Genomic DNA, 16875 nt, shown 5'->3' with positions numbered 1-16875 from the left:
GGCTGGAGGGGGCACTCAGACCCCATCTACTGGAAGAGCAGGACGTAGGCGGGGATGGGGCACGTGATGGAAAACAGACCTGCATAGTGGCCGCCAGCCACCCTCCGGTCCTCCCCAGGCCCCGGACATCAAAAGCAATGCCGGCTGGCCAGGGGGCCAATGACCTTCGACCAGCCCTGTGGGAAGGACCCTGGGGACCGGGGCCACACTCACCCGGTACCCTGCCCCCGTCTCCTTGAAGGCTACAGGACAGGCTCTGTCCATGGGGGACACGCCCAGATGGCCTGTTCTCAGAGCAGACCAGCTCCTGAAGGAGGCTCCAGAGAGGCCAGGCCCCAGAGCTGGAAGGGCCCCAGGACTGCCCCCACCCCCGGGCTCCCGATGCCCCCCCAGCCCAGCCTCACACTGCTCCACACCCCGGTTACACCCAGGACCTCATCACACGGAGCAGGCTGGCCCCTCCAGCCCAGGCCATGCTCAAGGCAGGTGGGGGGGGGGAAGGGGCCCTCTGTTGAGGGGACCTCCGCCCCAGCCCCTTCCCAAGCTGGCAGGAGTCTTCCTCTGCACTTCCCCAACCAGCAGCCAGCAACCCTCCCCAGGAAGCCCACTGACTTCCTGTGGCCCTTGTGCGGCCAATCCATCCAGGGCCACGGAGCGGGCGTGGCAGGGGGAAGGAGCAGAGCACCTGACTCACCAGGCACCCAGGTGTCTCCAGGGCCCAGACACCGACCCGGGCTCGGGCAGCTCTGGGTGAGGGCCCTGCCTCCCAGTTCTCGGGAAGGGGGACGGACTATCACGGGCAGGCGTGCTGGGGTGCCGTGAAATCAAACTGACAAGAAAACATAATTTGCTGCTTAAAGAAACAGTCACAAAGACTTAAAAAAAAAAAAAGCTACCTTCCCTTTTAGTTAGAAGCCTGTCTGTCCCTGCACGCCCAGGGGCCGGGGCACCCCGGCTGGTGGGGGGCGGGGAGCTGAGGGGACCCTCCCGCCAGACGGCCTGGGGGCTTCAGCGAGGACACGGGCAGCCTGGGGGGCTCTGAGCCAGCAGGGCCGCTGGTCACGTGGGGCCCAAGCCAATGGCAGGAGGGCGCCCTGGGCAGGGACAGGTGGCATCTGGGCATCGGGGACAGGGCTGCTGAGGGACTGGGGAGCCACAGGCCTGAGAGCTGTCTTGGGGTCAGGTGTCCCACCTGGGACGAGCCCAGGGGCAGCTCTGGGTGCTCAGGACGGGACGCCTGGATGCAAACCCCCACCGGCTGGTGGCCCTCCTCACCCCTCAGCCTGGGGCTGCTCCTGCTGCTGCGACCTGAGGGCACGGAGCTGGGGGTCGTGGCCCCGTTAGCAAAGTGCCCACAGGGGCCCTGAGTCCGAGGAGCCACACCGAGCTTTCCAAGAACGCCCTCTCTCGGCCTTGGTGCTGCCCCTAAGCCCAGGTGGCACCTTACAGAAATCCCTTCTCCCCTCAAGGTGGGCACGCAGACCCCGGCGCCACACTGGGGGAATGGCCTTAGGGCGGCTGTGAGCTCTGGCCCCGCGGAGCACCGGCCCTCCTCCCTCCAACGCCCCCCTGCCCTGGCGGGCCCGTGGGGCCGAGGGTGGAGGGGCCTGGACCAGAACAGCTCCTCCTAAGGGTTTACTCTGGTGAGGTTCTGGCTCTGCCGTGTGGGCGTCTGATGTCCCCGTCCCGCACCCCCGACCCGAGTCAAGCCCAGAGCCACAGGAACCAGGGGGAGGGGAGACTTCCGTCCCGGAGGGCTCCCGTGTGCCACCCCCCCCACGCTCCCGGCCTGGCCACGGCAATCCAGGGGGGGCGGTGGGGCCCTCAAATGTTCCAGTAAAACCAGGCCCAGGCACAGCTCACCGTCTGCCCTGGGCTGGCCCTCGGCTCCGGAAGAGCCAGCCGGGAGGCCGGGGGCAGCGGGGGTCCCTGGAGGGGCTGCCCCGTCTGCAGAGACCCTGCCCCCTGGGCAGCCCCAGGGAGGCCCAGAGGAGAGCCAGCGCCCAGGGCGGGCGGGAAGGGGTGTGGCCCGGCCCCTGCTTCTCCAGGCCGCCACCTTCGCACGCGGCCGGCATCCCTCTGCGGGCCGCCCGCACGCGACACACAGGACACACGCGGGAACGCTCGGCGGCTTCGACACAGACGTCCCTTCATCCTCTTTCGTGTTTAAACAAAAAAGGAGCAGAACTCATTTTCTGTTTCTCTCTTTTTCTTTTTGGTCTTTAAAGTGACAGAAAGGAGACCGGATCAGCTCTTACAGACAACAGGCCAGGTTGTTTTCCTTTTGAAGTCCCACGTTCTCAGAGCGGCCCCTCCCCAGGCCTCACCGTGGGTGCCCGCGGCCCCCGCTTTGGGAGGATCGTGGGGGCGGCGGGCAGGTTCTGGGGTCTCAAGTGCACAGACACCCTGCGCTGAGGGCTGGGGAGGGAGCGCCCACACGTGCAAGCTGGTTTCTGGAAGCCTGCGGGCCGGAGGGGGCCTGGCCTGGAAGCTGGCCGCGCGGCGGGCCTCACCCCTCCTCGGCACCCAGCGGGCGAGGCCGCAGCAGAAGCGTTGGGGCTCCTGGAACTTCACAAACCACAGGAGCCAGAGCCTGAGTCGGGGGAATAAATACGTTCAGCGGGGGGAGCCGCCGTGCTCCCGGGCTGTCCTCCTCCCCACACACACCTGCTGCCCTGCGGGGACCCCCAGGCAGGCTGGCCGCCGTCGAGCTGGCGCACTTCTGCACGCGGCCGCCCAGAAGGCACACGGGGTCCCTCAGGCGGAACGGGGGACGTGGAGGGCACCCCCAAGTCAGAAGCTCCGGGAGACCAGCCACGCCCTCATCGTCGGTGACCTTGAGGGAAGCAGAGAGGGAGAGAGGTTACCTGTGGGTCAAGTGCTGGGGGACGGGCCCCCCGGGGTCGGACCCCCCAGTTCAGAGCACCCGTGTGGGGCTTTTGAGCCGCCGGCTCCAGGCTCTGAGTCTCACCAGTACCCACAGGGACCCCGCGCAGCCCCCCTCACCTCCCCAGGAGTCCCGCCTTCCTGGTGCCACGTTGTGCCCGCTGAACCCCCTGGAGGCCCGGAGCCCGCAGCCCGCCGTGCCCATCCCGCCTCCCAGGCCCCGGGATTTCCCAGAAAAAGGTGCGGACACTTGACGGCTTGAAAGCCCAGACCACGGGGCTCCCCGGGAAGCACTAGATCCTTCTGGCCACTCGCGGCCGTGGGCTGGGGCGCTAAAGTGGTTGTGCACCTGGCCCTGGGGCTCACAGCGCAGAGGGACCCCAGTGTTCACCGTCAGGGTGTGTGACGGATACCCTCTTGGTTCAGGGGCGCCCCCGGAGCTGAGGGCACAGACCCTCGAATAAGAAAATCCTTCCCAGGTCTCCAGACGGCCATCCCTGAGCAGGCCTGGCCACAGGGACCACGCCCCGCACACAGACAGCGGCCACGGCCGCAGGAGAGGAGCAGCCTGAGACTGGTGACGGGGGACAACGTGTTCCCTGCACTTTAGTCGGGGGGTGGGGGGCCACACGGTCACTGGAGGTCCTAGAGGGCGAGGGGAGCGGCGTCCAGCAAGCAGGAGACAGTCCAGCCAGCCAGGGGCTTCCGGACAGGGTGCCCGCAGGGTGCAGACGGCCGCTCTCCCGCCAGGGGAGCCCGGCCCTGATGCACTTGGACCAAACAAGCAGAGAGGCTGCTGCACCAGTCCTCGCTCAGCCCCCCAGACAGAGCTGCTGGGGAGCTGCCGTCACAAGGTCCCAACTGCCCTGAGACCATCACGCTGGGCGGAAGGGCAGCCGCCACCAGAGAGGCCCTGGATGCGTGTGCGTGTGAGTGTGTGCGTGCGTCTGTGTGTGTGTGAGAGAGAGATGGGAGAGATGGGGGAGAGAGAGAGACGGAGAGAGAAAGGGGGAGAGAGAGAGAAAGAGACAGACACACACAGAGCTCAGGGCCCCAGGCGTGTGGTGGGCGCCGCAGGTGAGGGGCCGCACGACACGTCAGCCCCAGCCGGCGCGGTGGCCTGGGAGCACACACAGGCACACTGTCTTCGCCAGTGTGTTCTGGGAAAGCTCGTTCACATGGCGATGGTGCGCTGTTTGAAGGCCCTGAGAGGTCTGAGCACTCTTCGCTGGGAACAAATTAGTGATAAGACCATAAAAACTAATAAGCAGCCAAAAAAATGAGGCAAATTCAACTCCACAGAGAATGGAGCTGAACAAAAATGAAGATTACTCGTGGGTATCTTCATGCAGATGCCGCGACGTCCTATATCAGCACCACATCCGGAGTTAGGCAAATAGCTGTGCGCGCGTGTGTGCATGTGTGTACATGGGCGTGTGCGAGTGTGAGTCTGTGTGTGTGTGTGTGCATGCATGCACGAGCATATGTGGGTGCGTGGGAGTGTGCGTGCATGCACGTGTGTGTACATGTGTGTATGTGCACCTGTGGGGGGTGTGGCAGGGAGGAGGGAGTATAAGATTGTTCGATCTTCATCTTCCACAGGAAATATGTCCATGAATGACGCCCAAGTGTAAAACCTCAAAACAAGAAACAGCAGAAGATGGCATCCTTTGGGACATGAATTCTTTCAGACACTTGTTATCAATCACTAGCAGACTTTGAAAATTTGAACGTACGTGACGCCGACACAGATAAAATTTCAATGGAAAGAAATGACGCTCGGGAGCACCTTACTATGATGTGAAAGGAGCATCGAAGCCTTTCCCCATTTACATGGAATAGAAAATCCCAGGACACAGGGCCGCACAGGGAAACCCAAATGCCCTGGTGCTGGCTCAGCTGCCGGCCCCAGGCCTCCCTGGCGCTGGGTCCGACCCCCAGGCCAGCTCCGTAGATACCACATCTGGCCCGGGGGGCTGGCCTGGAGGCCCCCCACCCACCCGTGCCCTTGAGGGAGACAGAGGCGGTGCAGGCAGGCGGCTGGGAGGAGCTGAAGCCCAAAGCAACCCCCCCCAACACCGGAGGACATAGCGGGCCCCAGGTTGGGGGCTGGGTGTGGGGGACAAGACACTGATCTCCCAGACAGGTGTCCACGGTTGATGGCCCCTCCCTGCAGTATCACCGAGCCTCGGGCACACTGCCCGTCCAGGTCCCAACCCAGCGTCAGGTTCCCGGGGCCAGAAAGGACCCTGGGGCAGAAGGGCTGAGAGAGAGCAACAATCCCCCGTGAGCGAGCGAGCGGCCCAGCTGGCGGGGGGAGGGGCGGCCCAGCCTCTTCTATCCAAATGGCCAGGATTCCAGTGAGCAGGAAAGCAGCTCTCTCAGTGGCTGCAGCAAACCAGACCACCTCACCCTGATGCAGGGTTTGGGGGTGGCCAGCAGGCCCCCAGGGGGCGGCGGGTGCAGAGAGGGGACGGGCAGCGTGAGGCTGGAGACGACCATGGCCCAGTGGTCAGGGCTGAGGAGGGTCATCAAAACCCCCCTCGCAGACAAAGGGCTGAGGCTCAGAGGGGCTCCTGATGCTGTCCAAGGTCACTCACCCGAGCTTCAAGGTGAGGACGCAAACCCACGTCCCAGGGTAGCCAGAACAAAGCACCCCAGACTGGGTGGCCCCCCTCTGTCCTGGAGGACAGGCATCTGGAGTCGAGGTGTCCCCAAGTGGGGAGCCCTGTCTCTAAAAGGCCTGAGAAGGGGACCCCATGAGGCCCGAGACCTCCCTGGTCGTGGACCCAACCACAGTCAGCTGGACGTCAGGCTGAGCCCAGGAGTGAGGCGCCCCGAGGCGCTGGGCCCTCTGCTTTCAAGTCGCCCCAAGCCCAGGCCTGACCACCCGCCCCGGCCCCGACCACACTCCCTGCAAGGAAGGCTGTGTCCCGAGGGCTCCCCAGTCCCCTGGCCCGTCAGGGAGGGGCCTGGGCAACACACACTCAGGGGCGGCAGTTTCTGACCCAGAGTGGCAGTCCCTTCCCTGGCCAGGCGCCTGACTCAGGGTCCCCAAGAAAATGTCCCCAGAAGAAAATGACCCAAAGTCACTGTTGCAGGGGATCCCAGCGAGCTCTGCTGGGGGGTATCTCAGGGAGGCTGGACGAGGGTGACGGCCACTCTCCATGGATGCGGGACCTGCATGCCCCCCCCCCCCNCCCCTCCCCCCCCCCCCCCCATCGTCCCACAGCCCCTGCTGCTCTGGGCAGATGGGGTCCCAGGTCCTGCACCACTGAGGGTGGCAGGTCCCAAACACAGTCCCTCAGGGAGAAACAGTGGCCAGATCACGGCCCGTCGCACAAACCCCTTCCCCCCGATACTGTTTCCTTTCTGCCTTTTCATCTGTCCCTGCCCAGGAAGCAGCTGTGACCACCCGGCCTGACCCCGGACAGGTAGGCCACACGGGGGACGGACAGCCCACCCCGGGCAGGGGTCTGGGCAGCCCCACCTCCATGATCGGGGAGCCGAGCGGCCTAGCAGACACGGTGAGGAGGGGCGTGGGGGCTCTGGGGAGTCACGGCCGATCACAGTGGGAGCTGCTGGGGGGCGAGGTGCCAGCAGCACCCAGAATCGGGGAGTCCGCACGGCTGCCCCTTCTGCTGAAGCCTTCGGGGCTCACATCAGAGGCAGGCATGCTTCCTCCAGGAACGGCACCGCCCGGGGAGATCATCAGCCTGCCCAAGCCCCTCTCTGTCGGCAGCCACGACCTTGGGAGATGTCATTAAACATCCAGAAGACTGCACAACAGGCTCAGGAGCAGGCGGCCCGCCCGCCCCTTTCTGTCTCGTGTGCCCTGGGGGCTCTTCAAGGCATCCCCCCGCCCGACAAGAGAAACAGGGTGGTCATGGGCTGTCCCAGCACCCTGCTGATGCGCCTGGCCCCGGAAGCCCTCGCCCCCCGGCTGCTCCATGAGAAGAGCGGGTGTCCTGAGAAATCTGGAGAAGGGGGGGTCCCCTGTGCCCTCCTCGTACCCACCAGCCAGGAACCCCCCTCAGCATACACAGCCCCTGCCATCTCACGTCGCTCCCCCTAGGCCAGCAGGCCCGGGCGCCCTGTCCCCGGTCATGCAGGGTGCTCTGGGGGAACCCCCGGGGCACGCAGCCCCAGCTGTACCTCCCACCTGCCCCCTGGGAAACGTGGGAAGCCATGGGGAAGGTCAGGTCATTACACAGCTGCCAGCAGCAGCCACAGCCGCACAGGGAAGAGCTCCTTCTTCTCGGGGCTTCCTGGGCAGGAAGACACCCAGAGGTGACCCTGACCACCTCTCCCACCTGCCCTGGGGTCTCTGGGCAGGGCCCACCACACAAGCGTCCTGTCTGCCCCTCACTGGCCCAGGCTGACCTCACAGGAGTGTCCCCCACGGGGCCCTGAGATCACCAGCACGGGCCCCATGGTTAAGGTCAGCCAAAGCCACTCTGCCGGTCTGAGTCGCTGGCACCCCAGTAACTGGGTCCACAGCTGGGGCTTGTAGAGAAGATGGGGGCGAACAGGAGGGCTCCCCTCCCCCACAGGGCCTGGGCTGTGTGGATGGAGGGCAGGGAGCTTGGCGCGTGCCGGCCAGTGTCCCACGTCCTGTGATGGTGACCAGGGCTGCTGCTCACAACGCATTAGACCAGAACTAAGAAGACACGTCTCCCCCGAAACCACAAGCCTTCTGGACACGGTGACACATCAGCCACACTAGGAAGGGGCCACCAGGTGTCATGAAACAAAGCAGAAGAGGCAGCCGCACCGTCCTTACCATGTGAGCAGGCCCCCCACCCCCCAGCACAGGCCCCCAGCACGCACGGCCCGGCAGAAGTGTCTGCCACGCAGTGGCCGCCCATGCTCACATCCTGGATCTGTGACCCCACGTCCAGCCCCAAGCGCCCCACAGCATGTGGCCTTCGATGGGCCACACACACACACACACACACACACACAGCTCTGCCACTTGGCCTTGGCTCTCGGTCAAGCACAGCCACTCCCTCCACCCTGCAGAGACCCGTGGGGCCTTGGCTGTGGCCCCCATCACTCCCTCACAGAACTGGGCCCGCAGCCACCTGCTTGGTGCCCATGGCTCCCGCTGCATCTCAGGGACCCCGGCCCAGGTATGGGGATCCCAGGGCCAGTGAGGTGCTATTTGCTCTGGGAAATTCAGATCCGCTGGCAGGAGGCCCTCAGCATCGGTCAGTACCGCCCACCGGAAGCGGACGGCTCCCAGGAATTCGGGCACCAGAAGTGCCAGCCTCCAGGATGGAGGGCTCGCAGCCTGTGGCTTGAAGGAAAGTCTCCCCAGGATTTTTAGAAGGTTGATGCGTGGCCCAAACCTCCCGGTCCGGAGGCCCAGGTGCCCCCATCCCAGGGCTCCCCCTCTGTCCGGGGAGGGTCCAGGGCTGGGGTCAAGGTGCCCAGAATCCCCAGGAGAGCCTGGGTACACATGGTCTGTCCATGTGGATGTGGGAGCCTCCAGCTCATGGCTCTTATTCCAGAGATGCCACGGGGCAGATGCCACCCTGCCCACCTGCCCCAGACCCTCTTCCCGGCTGCTCCCCCCTCCAGTTACCCTTCCCGCCGTGGCCCGAGGTGCTGCGGGCTGGTGGGCGCATCAGGCGACCAGTTCTCCTCCCCGAGGCCGAGGCGGGGCGGGCGGAGCCGGCCGCACAGCGCAGAGCCCGGCTGGGAGTGAACCCCGCCTCTGTGCCTCCCAGGAGCCTGTGTCCCCGCGTGTGGGACAGGGTGCCACAGCCCCATTCCCTGCTGACTCGGGCCTCTGCTGCGAGGGTCTGAACTCAGGAGAACTTACTTACCTGGGGGGAGGGGGGACAATGGAGGGGTGGCTTGTCAAGGGGGCCCTGATGGAAATAAGGGGCAGGGTGGCTGTGCCCAGCTGGGGCCTGTCAGGCACAGCGGGCACGGGGGGGGCTCTGGGAGCAAGAGGCAGCGGCCAGCAGGCACAGAGGGAGGTGGCCACTGAGGCTTTGCCATGCGGTGCCAGGAGCCAGGGCATGGGGAAACCCTGGGGGTCCTCGGGGGGCCTATCTGCCCTGACCTGCGGCCCCGCTACTGGGTCCGGTCATAGCCTCAGATGCCCCGAGGCCTGAGGACAGGGGCACCTTCCTGTGTGGTACCTGCTCACACCCCCCTTGACGTGTCTTAGAAAGGCGCGAGGGTGCGGTGTGCCCAGGGGCTCTGCCGGGATGGGGACGTGGTCTCTGCACGTGGCCACCAGCATCTGCTTGGTGCGGGTGCGGGTCAGAGGGACAGTGAGGCACGGGGGTGGGACGCTGCTTTCGCCCAAGCGCGGAGAGGGGGCTACACGTCTGCCACTCCCGCGGCAAGCGCGGGAGATCAGCCAATGCCAGCGGCACCGTGACGGGCGGGCGCCTCCAGAGGGGACCCTCGGAAATGAGCACAGAAACACACAGCAAAACGTAAAGAGACAGAAATATCTACAAATGGAAAGAAAAATGAAATAAACGATGTGACTGTAGTTTGAGGTCATAACGACCACAGAGAAAGAAAACTGTCTCGATGACTTGGAACGAGGAATTTGAGGCAGAGCCCCGCCCCGAGGACAAGACGACCCTTGAGGAAACCCTGGAGTATTGTTATTCCTACATATTCCCCATACGTTTCGCGGCGGGTGCATCACATGGTGTATGTATATTTAATATCTGACTTATTATATACACATGTTAACTTTTACATACAAATTAATACTGTTGACCCCTGAATACAGATGAGGGGCACTGACCCCGGCACAGTCAAAAATCCATGTAAAACTTTGACTCCCCCCAAAACGTAACCACTAACGGCCTATTGTTCGCGGAAGTATCACCAGCAACACAGTTAGTGCGTCACGTACGTCTTACGTGTCATGCGCTGTGTTCTTACCACAAAACCAACTGGAGGAAAGGAGTGTTATTAAGAAAACCGAAGAGGGAGACAATTCCACACTTACAAACATGCACAGCCTATGTTTGTTGGAAAATATCCGCGTACAAGCAGACCCGGTTGTTCAAAGGTCAACTCTATGTGAATTTCATTAAGAGGCATGACATTCAGCATAAGAGAACAGAAATGCAAACACAAACGTCCAGGAAGTTAACATTCTGGATCAGAAAACTCCATGGCGGGGCGCCTGGGCGGCTCTGCCGGTTGAGCGTCCAACTTCGGCTCAGCTCACAGTCTCGCGGTTCGTGGGTTCGAGCCCCACACTGGCTTCTGTGCTGACGGCTCAGAGCCTGGAGCTGCTTCAGATTCTGTGTCTCCCGCTCTCTCTGCCCCTCCCCCCCCAAATTAAGTAAACATTAAAAAATTAGAAAAAAAATCAGTTCCAAAGTCATGATTTCTTTTCTAAAGAAATTCCTAGGTCCGCTTGGAAACAACGGTGCAGGGGGTGCCAGCCGCCCTTCCCCCGAGAGGACCCAGGACCCCTGGGGGACAGCCAGCCCCAGGTCTACGCGGGAAACGGGCCGGAACCCCGGGTTGTGCCCAAAGCACGGGTTGGGTGCCGCTGAGCTAACCCGCTGGGATGGAGCGCCGCGAGCCTGGAAAGGGCAGTCGTGGCACGGATGGCCGGGAGTCAAGCCCGCCCCACGGGGCTGTGTGCTGTGACCGCTCCCTGGGCACAACGCAGGGTGCTGGGGGCCGGCTGCGGCAGCTGTCCTGCGAGCCTGCGTCCAAAGGTTACGGGTGCCCAGCGTGTCACTGCAGGTTGCTAAGGAACGGACTGGGCAGCAATTCTGAAGACGACGGGCCCTGGTGGAGGGGCCCTGCTCGAGCCCAGCGGCACGGGCGTGCGCAGTGTGGGCCCTTCCCCGTGCGCCCCTGGGCCTCCGACACCGGGCAGGTGCCTGGTGCAGGGGCGCAGAAGCGGCACGGAGCCGGGGGCGGGTATTCAGAGCAGGTGGGGGGGCATGGAGGTAATGACACCCCGGGCGATGCACGCTCTCAGCGGGGGTGGGGCAGCCCCTCCCTGAAGTCAGGAGAAGCCTCCACGCCCCAGGCACTTGCTGCAAACACCCCCTCGGGTCTCCCCGCATGGCCTCACCCCGGCTCCCGCCCGCCTCCCTGAACCCCGCCTGGCCCCCCCAGATCTCCCCGGCACTCAGCGCTGCCGGAAGAAGGAAGCGGCGAGGACTGCGCTGGCCGGGCGGTGGGGCTGGGCCTGCGCCCCACAGCAGGCTCAGGCTTCTCAGAATTACAGGCCTTGGTTTCCTTCGGGAACAAAATAATGACAACCTTCACGGAGAACCTGAGGTCCCTGAAAGCGGTGCGGGACGCCAGCTGCAGGCCCAGCTCCAGGGCCAAGCACCTGCGTACTTAGAGCTGGGAAAAGCGAAAAGCCGGCTCGGGGCTCACAGCTCAAGGACCGTGCTCTTGAAGGCACGACAGACAAGGAAAGAGAAAGCCCGGACACGNACCCGCCGCACACAGGCACGGCCTCCCTGGCGGGGCGGTGGACCCTTCCGGACCAGCACCACGCAGCCCGTCAGGCGCCAGTCCACCTCACACCAGCCGACGGGTCCCTGAGCCCAGCCGGCCTGTCGAGGATGAGGCAGGGGACCCAAGCGGGGGGACACACAGGCCCCTAAGCCATCTGCCCACCAGATGGGGAGGAGGCAGTGGGCAGCTGAGGCCCCGAGGCCTCCAGGCCCCACCCAGGAGGGGACGTCACCCTCCGCAGGGAAGGTGCTGCGGTGCGAGCACATGAAGGGCTCTGATGAGGAAACACTGGCCTCCCCATGCGGCTGTCCTGGGGTCCTTGCTGGAGGGGGGCGGAGGGAGACTGGACACCGAGGCGGGGGAGAGGGGTCCTCACATGGCCGCGGACTCTGGGAGCCCCGGGAGCTGGAAGGGTCCTCCCCCGGGGCCTCCGGAGGGAGCACAGCCCCGCGGACCCCTGCAGTTTGGGTTCTGGCCTCCAGGACCAGAATCCATTTCTGTTCTTTCCGAGGCCCCGCGTGCGGTCATTCGGGACCGTGGCTGCAGGAAGCTAACACGGAGGCTGCGGTTAACCCCCCGGGACGCTGTTCACTCCATGGAGCAGGAAACCCAGTTCTCGGAGCTGCCCACCCCCAGCCTTCGAGGGGCTGCTCTGTGAACTCAAAAAGCTCCTGCCTTCCGACACCCTGGCCGCGCAGGCAGAAAGGGGGCCCTGGGGCCCCTCCAGCTCACAAGCAGCCTGGGAACGTCCCCCCGGCCCGAGAGGCAGGGAGGGACCCCATGTGGCATTCTGCCCCCCACGCCCTGGGTACCACAGCGCCTGGCCCACACCTGAGCGGCACACCCCCAACAGCCTGTCGTCCACCCGGCTCTGCCCAGCGGGGTCCCTGGGCTCCGAATGCTGCACAGAGGGTGCTGTCAGGGCCGCCGGGACCCTGGCCTCCTGCCCCGACAGCTCTGGGCCCCGAGGGGGTGCTCCTGGTGACCATCCGCCCTCTCCCCGTGTGGGGCTGCAGGCTGGACAGGGCCCCCCCAACCCGTGCGAGCCCACCTCCCTGCCCTGAGACCTTCTCTGGGCCCCGGCTGGCCCTCACGCCCGGTCACCTCGCTCTGCCTCTCCACTGCTCCAAAGCTTCCTCCCTCCAGTGGCCATTCCCTGGGGCCTAGATCGTTCCACAGACCTGTGACCCCAGGTCCAACATCACTCTGAGTACTGGACCCGGAGTCCCCTCCCAGCGAAGACTCAGGCTCTCAGACACCGGCCAGCCGGGGCCACTGTCCCTGCAGTGAGGGCCACCACGGTCCCAGGTTCCAGGAGCTGACACCCCGCAACCCGGGCCGGTCTCTTCTGGTCTCAGACCCCCGCTCCGCTCCGCCACTTGTCCTCTACGTATCCCCACCCCCAGCTCCTGCTGTCCCTCCCCTCCCGTCCCTGCCCCCCACTCCTGACCCCACAGCCAGGGGCCCCTTCACCCCTCTGGCTAACACGCCCCAGTGGCGCCCTCTGCTCTCCGGACGAGGCTGCAGCGCCGGTCTCAGCAGCCCCAAGCCCGGCTGCCTCCTGAACCCCCCAAGCGCAGGCTTCCTTCCGCCACAGGCCACAGGCCATTAGCTCATGATTAGCTCACCGTTCCACTCTCACCCATACGTCACCTCTTCCAGGAAGCCTTCCCAGGTACCCAGTGCAGGTCGGCTTCCTCACCAGACACTCTGCCGTGGGGCCCTCGTCCCTTCCCAGCACGTTCCCGTGTGTGATTACACACAGATCTGGGCACCGTGATTCGCAGGGTGAGGCCCTCGGCCACTGCGCACCCTCTGTCTAGCAGAGCGCTCAGCCCCCCGTGGGCGGATGCCACCCTTGGGAGCAGTTACCCCCACCTGTCAGGCTGGGGGCTGGCCCTGCGCTCTCGGGCACCGCTGCCCCCCTGCAGGCCGAGGCCTGGCCAGTCAGCTCCCGAAAGGCCTCACCCTCTGACCACCGGGCGCCTGGAGCGTGGCCATCAGGAGGGCGCCAGCCCCATCAGGAGCACAACCCCGTCCCCACCCTGGGAAGTGGCCTGTGGCAACCTGGGGGAGGGGACATGGGAGGAGGCAGAAAGGGTGTGGTGGCTGCCTCCACAGGCCCCCAGGGGACCCTTCACTCAACGCCCAGCCCAAGTGGCAGCTCTGGTCACTCTGAGACACATGAGGAAAACGAAGCTCAGAGAAGCCAGCTTGCTGGGGCCAGAGCAGCCAGTGACTGGCCAGGGCCCTGCTGGGTGGGCCCGTGTCTGTCCCTAGAGGTCAGTCCCTGCTGAGGGCCACTGTGCCCTGTCACCAGCGCCCGGCCAAGTCCCAGGATAGCTGCGTGCTTCTCCAGCGTGTCCTGTGGACACCCCCCTCTCAGCCGAGCCCCCCGCCACCCTGCAAGTGGGACGGAGGAATCTCTCGGGACCCGATGGCCCCAGGAGGGAGCTGACCCCACAGCGTGTGCTGGGATCCCCCCTGACGGGTGCTGGTCGTCGGGACAGATTCTCTCCAGGGCCGAGGGGCTCGTAGCAAGTGTCCACAGGGGGTGGCAGCGCCCATCGGGCTGGGCCGTGGCAGCTGGTGGACGTGGCCTGAAGCTCACGCCGGCCTCCCAGGCATGCCCAGGCGCTGGTGACCGTGACCCTCTCAGTNCCGCGCCCCCCGCCTGCACCGGCCCCGGCCGCACTGCGCTTGCCCGGGGAAGGCAGCACCCAGCTTCGCCCGAGGAGCAGGCCAGCCAGCACGTGGAGCGGGAAGCCCCTGCTCGCCAGCGCCAGCGGATCACCCTCCTGGCTGGCATGGAGCTCAGAGCACATTTTCCGTCCTCGTAAAACAAAACTAAAGAGCCAATCAGGCAAAACTGCTTCGTGCTTCGGGGCTGAAAAAACCCAGCATCCCACGCTCCCAGAGCCCCACGCAGCACTGGGGACAGCACGGGCACAGTCCCCGAAGCCAGAGGGACAAAGACAGAGAGACGCGCAGAGACAGGCAGAAACAGAGAGAGGGAAGGAAAGACAGAGAGGAGAAGGGGGCCGGAGGGAGGGGGCAGGGAGTGGGGAACAGGCCGGTTGTGGGCACGGGCCCTACAGCAGGCAAACCTGTCCAGCAAGATTCTTCCCTCTGCTTCCTGGTAAACAGGCTGCATTCTCCCAGCTGGGGGCTCCCTGCCCGCCAGGCCACACTGTGCCCCCACTAACTGCCCACCGTGACCAGGGGTCTGAAGGTCGCTCACACGCCCTCCAGGACAGCACGGGCCCACGGCGAGAGGGGGAGGCGCCCGGCCTCCACAGCGGCCCCAGACCCAGCCAAGGGCAGGAGGGGCCTGGTGAGCAGCGGCCGGGCATGGGGGCAGCAGAGGACACACAGGGGCAGGGCCCCACAGACGGCCCTGGGGCCCTCGGACACACCCAGAGCGGGGAGACGCCGGGAGCTTCCGACCTCCCTCTGGGCCCCTCCCACAGGGCGCCCACGCCCCGAGCTCCCAGGGCTGTGCCTGGGGGGGCAGGACAGGCGTGTGTCTGGCCCCTGGGAGCCGTTCAGGGCAGCGACCGGGCTCGACGCAGCAGGCGGGTGGAGAGAAGGGTGGGGACAAGGCTTCGAGCGAGAGCCCTGTCTGTGACCCTGCCCAGGTGCACCCCTCACCCCTGCCTCCTCGGTCCTAGGACCCCCCAGCACGCATGGTGCAGCGGCTGGGGGGGGACCAGGTGCCCCACAAGCCTCTTCGCAACCACACGCCGGCCACACGAGAGGCCTCAAGGCCCGAGCTGGGAACCTGGCGGCAGCCGGGCAGCCGGGCAGGTGGACCAGGCCAGACAAGGGCAGCTAGAGGTCACAGAAACAGAGGCAGAGGCCCAGCCAGAGGGGTGGGGGGGACCGCTCCTCTGACGGCCCTGCCTTCCCCCTGTTTCTGTGGGCGTGGGCGTTAGGCTAAGGGGCCGGGAAGAGGGCTGTCCACAGGGGAACCCCACCACACACGCTCCGGTCCAACGCAGGCAGCACGCACAGGACCTGCCTCCTCCCCTGGGAGAGTACAGGGAGGGGAGTGGGCACCGGGGGTCACCACCAGGACCAGTGACCCCCGGACACACCCCACAGCCCAGGCACCCAGCCCCTCCCACGTCCTGGGGCCCAGGATTCACGGCAGGCAGCCTCTGCCCCTCGGCCGTTTCCTGATACCCCACGAGGTAACCACAGACGTGCTGCCTGGTGACGCCCCAGGACCAGGCAGAGACGCCCCCCAGCCCCATGGGGGCTCCGTCTAAGGCCTGGAGCGGGAGACCCTACAGAGCTCCCCTGGAGGGGAGATGCCGGCCCGGGGACAGACCCCAGAGCGCCTGACCGACGCTGGCCGGGAACCACGTGCCTGGTGATGAAGACGGGTGGGGACTGAGGCCACGCGAGTATCATCTGACGGCAGGACACACTGGGGCCCCGGCTCCCGCCCGGGGAGCGAGGACGGACTGGCCCCTCGGAGCGAGCAGCGGAAGCCCCCCCCATGCCTGCTCCTCCTCCAGGACACTGATGGAAGGGGAGGGAGGTCTTTCTCGACACTTTGAAAAATGGCTGCAAAACACCAGCCAGCCGTGTCCTCTGCACGGGCACCTGACGACCCCCGCGACGCCAAGCGCCTCGACGATGCTGCCATCAAGCAGGACCGGCTGCCCAGCGGCCGCCCTGCGGGCTGCCAGCCAGAGGCGCACTCACCTGGTCGGGAGCCCGGCTTACGTCTCAAACTGGGTTAAGAGCTCCCTTATTTCCGGGCCCACGTGCTGCGCGGCATTTGCGGCCTCTGTTATAGCTTTCCGATACATCCCCTTCTTCTTACGGTTAAATCTCAGTTTGAAAAACTCAGAGAAAGGGGAGAGTTTTGAAGTAGACAAGAAGGATGTAGTCGGTGAACCAAACCACGAGACTTTGGCTTCTTGCCAGGAAGGCTCCCCATCCTCCTTCTGGCTAAGACTGATGTCAAGCACACGCGCTGGCCACCAAGGAAAACCATGAATCTTACCCCACACGATGTCCCCCACGGCCACGGTCCTTCCGTCCTCAGTAACGCACTTGGACACGCTCTGTGTGTGCAGCCTGACTGTCAGGGGCGGGACCGTCTGCCTCGCGTCCCCGGACGAGGACCTCACAGACGCACCGTCGCCGGAAAGGTCACACGTGTCCGGCGATGGCACTTCTGAGCTGGACGATTTGGACTCGTCCAGGCTGTCGCTGCTCCACACGGACTCGCGGGCACAGTCCGTCCCCCTCCGGGGGCAGGCGGCGAGGAAGGCCAGCCCGTCACGCTCGTGTTGACCCTGGGGACACCGCTTGAAGTCATCATCCTCGCCAGAGCTTCCGGAAGACGAGTCCACTGGCCCGTGGCCTGTGGAGCCGTGGCCCTGGGGAGAGGGGGAGCCGGCCCGGGGGCCTCGCCCGTGGCCATTGAGTGCCTCCACCAGCTCGGCCCTGTAGACGGGCTCCCGCTCCCCGGCCCCCAGGCGGTGGGGCTTCAGGCGGATC

General features: G+C 65.3%; 1 protein-coding gene across 1 annotated transcript in view; it reads right to left on the bottom strand.

Annotated features, from left to right (window-relative positions):
• Positions 1-2191: 2191 nt before the first annotated feature.
• The window catches only part of PWWP2B (PWWP domain containing 2B), a 19392-nt gene continuing 4708 nt past the window's right edge, over positions 2192-16875 (bottom strand). Inside the window, 2 exon segments of the mRNA XM_077762920.1 lie at positions 2192-2836; positions 16072-16875. The exon segment at positions 16072-16875 is cut by the window's right edge and continues 30 nt beyond it. Of these exon segments, the coding sequence (XP_077619046.1) occupies positions 16089-16875 (787 nt within the window). The 3' untranslated portion in view covers positions 2192-2836; positions 16072-16088.

The sequence above is a fragment of the Crocuta crocuta genome, unplaced genomic scaffold (genome assembly GCF_008692635.1).
Source record: "Crocuta crocuta isolate KB4526 unplaced genomic scaffold, BGI_CrCroc_1.0 scaffold466, whole genome shotgun sequence".
NCBI classification, from domain to species: Eukaryota; Metazoa; Chordata; class Mammalia; order Carnivora; family Hyaenidae; genus Crocuta; species Crocuta crocuta.
This window is presented reverse-complemented; position numbering and strand designations above follow the sequence as displayed.